The sequence below is a fragment of the Coregonus clupeaformis genome, unplaced genomic scaffold (assembly GCF_020615455.1).
Source record: "Coregonus clupeaformis isolate EN_2021a unplaced genomic scaffold, ASM2061545v1 scaf0870, whole genome shotgun sequence".
NCBI classification, from domain to species: domain Eukaryota; kingdom Metazoa; phylum Chordata; class Actinopteri; order Salmoniformes; family Salmonidae; genus Coregonus; species Coregonus clupeaformis.
In genome coordinates, this window is record NW_025534324.1 from 24,127 (window position 1) to 33,851 (window position 9,725).

General features: G+C 48.8%; 1 protein-coding gene across 1 annotated transcript; it reads left to right on the top strand.

The window, feature by feature from the left end:
• The first annotated feature begins 975 nt into the window (after nucleotides 1-975).
• Nucleotides 976-8,378, top strand: adamts1 (ADAM metallopeptidase with thrombospondin type 1 motif, 1). The gene is made up of 8 exons (XM_041867092.2): nucleotides 976-2,035; nucleotides 3,237-3,580; nucleotides 3,834-3,966; nucleotides 4,126-4,583; nucleotides 4,885-5,071; nucleotides 5,372-5,550; nucleotides 5,829-6,004; nucleotides 6,250-8,378. Exons 1-8 carry the CDS (start codon nucleotides 1,411-1,413, stop codon nucleotides 6,986-6,988), a joined length of 2,841 nt encoding a protein of 946 aa, XP_041723026.2. The 5' UTR covers nucleotides 976-1,410; the 3' UTR covers nucleotides 6,989-8,378.
• Nucleotides 8,379-9,725: the final 1,347 nt, after the last annotated feature.

Genomic DNA, 9,725 nt, shown 5'->3' on the forward strand with positions numbered 1-9,725 from the left:
ACGTGATATATAATACTTAGCAAATAATTACTCGGTCACTGGGAGCGGGCGAGTAATACGTCGATAATTCGTTTGGGAAGGTTCCAGAGTACTGGATTTACACAAGTGATGCGGTTTGCACGGTATGTTTGAGAAGAGGAGTTGGGAAGACGAGCGCGGGGAGGGGAGGGGGTGTCCGCGCAAGGAGAGGGGCCCCGGCCTCGGTGGGTTGAGTGTTTGGGAAGGTTCCAGAGTACTGGACTTACACAAGTGATGCGGTTTGCACTGTATGTTTGAGAAGAGGAGTTGGGAAAACGAGCGCGGGGAGGGGAGGGGAGGGGAGGGGGTGTCCGCGCAAGGAGAGGGGCCCCGGCCTCGGAGGGTTGAGTGGAGAAGGAGATGCGCCCAAGGGACTATTCCACCTTAAGAACTCACCGGCCCCTCTGCGTTCCCTCTCCCCGAAAAGCTATGGAAACCTGCCAGGCCGCCACGGCGCACAGCTCGCTTGGCACTGCGGCTATGCAAAGGACTCCTCGCTCACCGTATCGAGCACCGGTGCTACGGTTGCCATCTCTGACCTGCTAGCTATCCCACATCTCCAGTTTCACAGACACCACAACACTGCCACAGATAAACCACTGCCACCCTCATGACGTATAATTTACATTCAATGTGTGGGTATAGCCTATAGGCTATATGAGCGCAGCGTGAAAGTAGCAGGGGCGAAAAGTATGAGAGTTTTAGTGTAAATGATGTGAACATATAGGAGGAGGACGGGGAATGGGGAGAGGAGTGAGGGCTATAGTCCCGCCTACAAGCAGAGCAAGGGGAAAAAAAAGTTTCTGGGCCAAACGCGTCCCACTCCACATTGATTGATTATTATGGCACGTCTCCATGTCTACGTTTTGTTGCGCACGAGATTTCGCCTCTAAAAGATCAAAGAGGCTTCAGGAAGGGGTGGTCCGGAGCAGGGGGATATATAGGGAGCCGGGGTCTGTCGGTCTTTAAGGCAAAAGCAGAGCAGAAACTAGACGGCACAGCAGGGGGAAAAAAAACCTGCCCCGAAGTCATATAGAAACTCAAACAGCTGTTGAGTATTCAATAGAGGGCTGAAATAAACACCAACGTTCCGAAGAGTTGGAATTTATCTACTGTTGAGCTTTTTTCGAGCAAGAGAAAATAAGAAGACTCGAGCTTGAAGCAACACGATATGAAGTCTGAGCTGTAGACTATTTTGAATGGGTTTTGCACTGGATTTGTTTCCATTTTAGTTTTTTTACACTTATTTTTTCGGCTATCATTTCTGGAGGTGTTCTAGTTCTTGGACTGATATTTTTTAGTTATTAGTGGAGTCTTTTACGGATTTTACTTGCTTCCGCCAGACACTTCAATATCATTTTCTCTTTCAGTTTGAAGGATTTGACAGGGAATATGATGTCGTTCGTGTGCGTCTCGTTCAGTTTGATTACCGCTCTGTGCGTGAGCGCGTCGCACGGCACATGGGAGGAAAGTACAGTGGTACCGGTCAGACTCGACGCGGTTCGGCCGGAGAGGGAAGCTGAGCAGGGCCGGACCCTTTCGGTAGAGGAGCGAGAGAAGGAGTCGGAGATGCGGGTCTACCGGTTGGACGTATTTGGCAAACGGTTGGTCTTGGAGCTAGAGCCGGACCAGACCTTCCTGGCACCTGGGTTTGTGTTCCATGTGGTGGGGAGCCCCGAGTCGAAGGCGCAGCGGGAATCTGACAGCAGCGCAGCCGAGGCTCGGTGCTTCTTCTCGGGCACGGTGAACCGGGAGGAGGACTCCGCAGCTGCGCTCAACCTGTGCCACGGACTACGGGGCGGCTTCTACCTCCAAGGTGAAGAGTACTTCATACATCCACATAATTCGAGTGATGCACAGCCTATGGATGGGGACCTCCACCTCATTCGCAGGAGAGGTCGGGAATCTTTTGCAGAGGAGAGCAGCTCAAAGTGCGGGGTCAACGAGGACGAGGACAGGTTGCCAGATAATCAGGAGACAAAAGTAAACCATGGAACCACTAACTCAGACCAGACAGGTATGCATTAACACTTATAAAACCTTTGACTTGGGTCTATTTAGGAATATGCTGACTTTAAATCATATTCATAGGCCAAGGTATTTTAGTAAGATAAAACAATAAGCCAAGCTGTTCCACATAGTCACTTAGTTGTGTTGTGTGTCTACATCATGTATGGCAAACGAAATGGACTCTGGCCCAATTCCTGTACCAGCCGTGTCCTGGGGCTTCAATTCCTGGAAAGGGCAGAGTTTAGCTGGAGGATTTGTCTATCCAAACTACCTCAACTTCTGTCTTGGAGTGATGCGTAAAATACCACTTTTACGCAAACATCTGAGCCTCAAATAATTACACACAGCGCAGGCTATATATTTAAATGTTGAGGTAAGGGTGGATAAGTCGATACTTTGACCGGTGCACAGCGAGGGTTAACGGGGAATGGTCTCAGCTCTGACAGTATATGCAGGCAAGGGGAGAAGGGGGAGGGTAAGTCTCAGAGGAAGTGAGGGGGGAGTGACCGAGGGAGGGAGGTACGGGCCGGGCCGGGGACGGGGGCTGGTGGTGGTGAGACGTGGAAACTAGTCTCACCGCCTCCTGGTACTGCACGTTGCAGGTCAGCACTGTCAGACATTTACCCTAGAAAATATTTTTTTCCCCTCTCACACATCATTTCCGCCCAGTGAAGGTCAATTTGGGAATGTAGTCCTTAGGAGGAGGAGGGGCCGCCGATAGTATGACTCCCCTTACAGAAAAAACATTATTTCACATGTGGAAAATCACGTGATTTCACGTGAAATTTCACATGTGAACTCATGTAAAAACATGTGTTTTTGGAACACTTCACATGTAATAATCACATGTGAAATGCATGTGGTTTTCCCGTAAAGGCATATCCGGAGAGCTCGAGCTGCTCAGTGCTCAGGCCCTCTTCTTCTGCCCTAGAAAATACACATTTGTAGCCTACAATCCCTGATGGGCCTGTAGTATCACTTGTTACAACTCAAATATTATCACTTGTAACTACTCAGATATTCGCCATAAGCAATTTGACATTTCATCTTCAAGTCTCTCATTGTTCCAGACTGTTTACAGACTAACAGTTCATCAATTTACACCAGAGAAACCAGGCTCTCACAAGAGAGCTGTCTTAAAAGTCTTAAAAGTCTGATTCTAGGCCAGTTTGTCTGACCGCTCTCCCTTCTTCTCTCTTTCCATCCAGCCCACCACCAGCGGTCCAAGCGCTTCGTGTCCACGCCTCGCTTCGTGGAGATCATGATCGTGGCCGATCAGTCCATGGCCGAGTTCCACGGTGCCGGCCTCAAGCCCTACCTGCTGACCATCATGGCGGTGGCATCGCGCCTCTACCGCCATCCCACCATCCACAACTCCATCAGCCTAGCTGTGGTCAAGCTCCTGGTGGTCTATGAGGAGGAGAGCGGCCCCCAGGTGTCGTCTAACGCTGCCCTGACCCTCCGCAACTTCTGCCAGTGGCAGCGGCAGCACAACCCGCCCAGCGACCGCCACCCAGAGCACTACGACACGGCCGTGCTCTTCACCCGAACGGTATGTTGCTTTTGTATTTTTACACTGTTTTCACAATGTTTTTACACCAGTGTTTACTGTGGTAACAGGCAACACCTTCACAACTACTAGGGTTTAGGTTGCGTTCCAAATGGCACCCTATTCACTATATAGTGCACTACTTTTGATTTGAAACAGGGTTCTGCAATATGATATGGGTTTTGTGTCTGTGTGTGTATGTGTGGGAAAGCAGTGAGTTTGACAGATGTGTTTTGTCCCTTCTCACCCCCTGTAGGACCTGTGCGGCGCCCACTCCTGTGACACGCTAGGCATGGCGGATGTGGGCACGGTGTGCGACCCGGAAAGGAGCTGCTCCATCATTGAGGATGACGGCCTGCAGGCGGCCTTCACTGTGGCACACGAACTCGGTAAGATGCCACCCTGATGCCAAGCTGACACATATGCACCATACATTCACATCTCTGTCGCTAGCCACACACAGTCCACATCTTCTCTCTCAGTCCCAAACTAACCCCTTGTCTCCCCTCTCTCCCTCCCTCCATTCCTCCCTCTCTTTCGTGCTCTAGGCCATGTGTTCAACATGCCCCACGACGATTCCAAGCAGTGTGCCAGCGTCAACGGTGACCATTGGGGCTCGCACATGATGGCGTCCACCCTGTCCAACCTGGACCAACTCCAGCCATGGTCGCCTTGCTCCGCCCTCATGGTCACCTCCTTCATGGACAACGGACACGGCCAATGCCTATTGGACAAGCCCCATAAGCCCCAGCCGTTGCCTGCCACGCTACCCGGAACCGTGTATGACGCCGACCGCCAATGTCGCCTGACATTCGGCGAGGAGTCACAGCACTGTCCCGACCTGAGTACCACATGTGCGGCGCTCTGGTGCACAGTGACCACAACCAACGGGCTGCTGGTCTGTCAGACCAAGAACTTCCCGTGGGCGGATGGGACGCTGTGTGGCCATGACAGCTTCTGCCTGGCGGGACAGTGTCTGAGCAAGACGGAGGCCGCTCGCCACCAGGTGGGTGTTAACAAAGTCTTAAAGTCAATGGGAGTGATGGAATTGGTCCATTGGGGGGAAAGGAAGTATAATGCAGTTTTGGGATTGGCTAGTGATTGGCTTAGCTACATTGGATTAGGTCCAATGTTATGTCTTTTTTTTTTAATATCAGGCTAGCTATAGGAGTGTTGAAATGTTATAGGGGCTAAAGTGTGTGTAACTATTAGCTTTTTAGCTATAGGACTACTTATAGGACTATTGAAGTGTTATATGGGCTAGTGTCGGTGACTATGAATGACAATGGTGTCCTCTCCTGTTGCAGACTCCAGTCAACGGTGCCTGGGGAGTATGGGGACCATGGGGGGACTGCTCCCGTACCTGCGACGGAGGGGTGCAGTACTCCTTCAGGGACTGTGATAGCCCCCTGCCCAAAAACGGGGGCAAGTACTGCGAGGGCAAGAGGATCCAATATCGCTCCTGTAACACAGAGATCTGCCCTGAGAGCAACGGTAAGAGCCTCTACTAGCCACACTTATTACATACTTAGTTTATGCTTATTACATAGCTATTACACTAATTACTCTTATTACACACACATATTCATATATTTATACTTTGATATTATACATCCTTATTTAGGCACATAGGCCACTGACCTGCATATTATACCCATACTATACTTTCTACACGTTCGAGAATAGCCATATTTGAATATCACAGCCTACTGTAAAGTAAACATACGGCTCAAGCTAAACTAACAGTGAATATCACACCTCTCTCTCTCTCTCTTCATTCCTCTTTCTCTGCAGGTCTGTCATTCCGCGAGGAGCAGTGTCTGGCCCACAACGATATTTCGTCACAGGTGTCGTTTGGTTCGGGAGAGGGCGTGGAGTGGGTTCCCAAATATGCCGGCGTCTCGCCCAAAGACCGCTGCAAGCTGGTGTGTCGGGCCAAGGGCACGGGCTACTTCTTCATTCTGAAACCCAAGGTAAGTCAGGTCACACCACAGACACTTTTACAAAAATGAAGGCAAACACTCTCTAGGCTAACTAGGCTAGCTAACACTGTCTTGGCTAACTAGGCTAATACTGTCTAGGCTAACTAGGCTAACACTGTCTCTAGGCTAACTAGGCTAAGCTACTGCTGTCTAGGCTAACTAATTTATGCTAACACTGTCTAGGATAACTAGGCTATCACTGTCAGGGCTAACTAGGCTAACACTGTCTAGGCTAACTAGGCTAACATATGTTTCTCTGCTACCCTCAGGTGGCTGACGGTACTCCCTGCAGCCCAGACTCCACCTCAGTGTGTGTGCAGGGCCAGTGTGTGAAGGCGGGCTGTGACCGAGTGATCGGCTCCAGCCGTCGCTTCGACAAGTGCGCCGTGTGCGGAGGCAACGGCTCCACCTGCAAGAAAGTGTCAGGTGCCCTTGAGCGTGCCAGGTGAGAACAATGACATATGACCTCAAAACAGTCATCTTTGACTAGAAAGCACCGTTTTCTAGTTTAACCCTTTTTCTAACTTTTACTACTGTCTGTAGAATCGTATTTTTCTCTAATGAATCTATCTCTATCACTCTAAACCTCTTAGTCCTGCCATCTCTTTTTAACCCAGTCTCTTACTCTTACACTTATGCATCATTTTTACCCGTGGTTATGTTTGACCCTTGTGTGTTTCTGTCCCTCAGGCCTGGTTACCAGAACATAGTGACCATCCCCGCTGGCGCCACTCACCTGGACGTGAAGCAACGCGCCCCCGGCGGCGGTCGCCATGACAACAGCTACCTGGCAGTGTTGCGCCAGGATGGCACCTACCTGCTGAACGGCGACTACAAGCTGATGACTCTCGAAACAGACATCGCCCTCAAGGGGGCGTTGCTACGTTACAGCGGTAGCTCCGCCTCCCTAGAGCGTCTACGCAGCTTCTCGCCCCTCCCTGAGTCCCTGACCATCCAGGTGTTGTCTGTAGGCGATTCACCCCGCCCCCGTGTCAAATACAGCTACTTTGCCCCGAGACCCGCTTTGGCGTCACCTAATGGCGGAACGGTGGCACGCCGCCAGTCCATCAACGCCATCCAGGAGCTGGTGGGCGCTGAATGGACCCTGCGGGAGTGGGGCCCATGCTCGCAGAGCTGTGGGGGCGGTACTCAACAGAGGGAGGTGCTGTGTCTGGATCCCCAGGGGCGGCCATCGCGGGAGTGCCCGAAGGAGCTGCGCCCGTTGGCGTCACGCCCCTGCGCCCCACACCCCTGCCCTTCATGGTTCCTGGGGGAGTGGTCGGCGTGCTCCAAGAGCTGTGGCCGCGGGTTCCGCAAACGCCCGCTACGCTGCTTGGGACACAACGGGCGTATGCTCGCCCACGAGAGCTGCGACCCCAAAGACAGGCCTCGACCACTGCTGGACTTGTGCAACCAGAGTGCCTGCTAAGACTGTCGGGACTCACCTCATTATTACGTCCCTGAAGAAAAGCTCATGAAAGAAAGAAAGAAAGAAAGAAAGAAAGAAAGAAAGAAAGAAAGAAAGAAAGAAAGAAAGAAAGAAAGAAAGAAAGAAAGAAAGAAAGAAAGAAAAAACTAAAACAACCATATCGTCATGAACTTTGCGTCTGAAAAGACATTGACCTATAATGAGAATATTTACGTCCCAAGCAGAGTGCTTTCGTAGGTGTTTTCGGGGGGTCCAATTGGTCTAAAGTGGCCGACTGATTGACTGACACTGCAGAGCCAACAACCTCTCTCTCAACTCCCTCCAACCACTTTGAGGGTAGACTTTAGTGTTGTTGGGGTCTGCTCCGTGGCACTGCCACCCCTAGAACACCAAACAGACTTGGTGCAGCTGCCTGCTGGGCTGGCATGGGGGCACAATGCAGGCACACTGTGCCCTCCTCCCTCCACCCCCCACCCATGTCAGTGGAGCTGAGATGGAGGAAGAGTTTAAATGGACACTTCTCTTTCAAAAAAGCATGCTGCTTTAGGTGCCAATGACATGCTTGTGTGTGTGTGTGTGTGTGTGTGTGTGTGTGTGTGTGTGTGTGTGTGTGTGTGTGTGTGTGTGTGTGTGTGTGTGTGTGTGTGTGTGTGTGCGAGTGTGTGGGCTGTCTGTCCTAGCTGGACTGGACAGACATCTTCGGGGGACTATATATGCCAGATGTATCACTGTACAGAAGTGGCTACCTTGGGGTGAGGATGTATGTATATGTATTAGAAACAAATGCCACACATTCCACTTCCTGTATCGGTTGGAGGCACTTCCTGTTTCAAAGGGTGCGGAACAAAAGACAATCCGGATTGTCCCTCCTAATCCATACGACTTTGTATGCAACCAAACTAACTCAATACAGTTAATTTCAATCAACTTCGGTCATTCCTGCACAAGTTGATATGTGCTGCTAACATTCCAGTAGAATCTCCCAATAGACTCATTCCAATAGACGTATTATTCAATATGCATCCCGGACTGAACAAAACCAATTTCAAAGCCATTTCACTCCGCCCCGTCCTAGACCAAAGAGGTGTGTGAGCGAGCGAAACGCATGCGCGTGTGTGTGTGGCTTCTCTCCTGCTACTACTTCATAAGTAAGTCACTCCTGCCTTCCGAGAAGGTTTTTTTTTTATGAAGACGTTTTGTACAGAATATCGAAACATTATTTATTTTTGTACAGCCTGTTAAATATAATCTTGTTGCTTTTTATTAATATTGTTGTATTTTTATTTGTTATTATATTGAAATAACAGAAGGATGTAGAGTATATAGAGTATTTATACAGTATTATATATATGGTCCTAGGTTTATGAATAAAGTATCATGTTGACCTATACACTGTTGTCACGAGTGTGATGTGTCTTGGAATTCTAACACTCATCCATACACACACACCTCAATCTATTCCATCCATACACACACTCACACACGTGCAAACATACTCACAAGCATTCCCCTCGTCAGCAAATATATGGTGGGAGTTGTGTAATAAACCTAATCCCCTTATATACTCATATGTCTGATCATGTCTTCCTTATAGACACTGTGTAATACACATATCATCCACTGGATGGCAGTGTTTCAGTGGCCCCTCCTGATTTCCCCCTGATCTCAAATCAGTCCCCCCTGTCCATGTAATCTTATTCATTATGATCTCAAACGCAAAACTGATCCTAGATCAGCAATCCTACTCCGCACTCCTATACAGGCTCTGATGAAGTATCCGTTTAGCCTTTTAGTCTAGAATGAATGAATAGATAACATAGACAGCAGGAACCTGATCCTAGATCAGTGCTCTTATTCTGAGAAGCTTTATGAATACGGCCCCTGATGTAGGATAGTTTACCATTTTAGTCCATACTGAATACGATTATATAGACAGCAGAGACCAGATCCTAGATCAGCACTCCTACTCTGAGACACTTTGTGATTACGGGCCTAGACTCAAAGGAAGTCATTACTCTGTAATTATGGGAGAAGAAGACTCCAACAACACTGTAATTTGGGTAACACCATAATGGGCTCATCTCAAATGGCACCCTATTCCCTATATAGTGCACTACTTTGGACTGACTAGGGCCCTTATGGCTCTGATCAATAGTAGTGCACTACAAAGGGAATAGGGTGCCATTTGAGACGCACAAATGTGTCAGCAGATTCTGTAAACAACAGGTTTGCAGAACAGAAAAATAATTTCCTGAATCTGTATTCCCACTAAGTTTAGCTGATGTAGACTATACGAAAAAAAGAGCAAAAGAAGGGAAAAGAAAAAGAAGCCAAAACCGTTCAAGCTAAATGCTAACTTGTCCACATTACAGTGATAGACCATTTCAACCACTGAAAAGACAGACTTACAATTTATTTAAAGAGCATTTAAAATCTACTACACCAGAGTCTGTATAGGACTAGATATATTAAATGTTGTGCTCTTCCCATAAGCACTGTGGAGTTGCCACCGAGTTAGCCTACCACAGTTGTGTTGCTGTTGTTGCCAATGGAAAACGCTTCTTTCCTTGGGAACTGGAACTTTATAGAATACAATTACACTATTGTTGTACCTCTGTTTAGTTTTCCCATCTCTGCCTGCCGGTGCAAGACAAAACCAAAAACTCCCACCAACCCACACCCAATTAATAAACTGCCTAAAACCCCTGACATCTGCGAGCAATTATGAATTAGATTT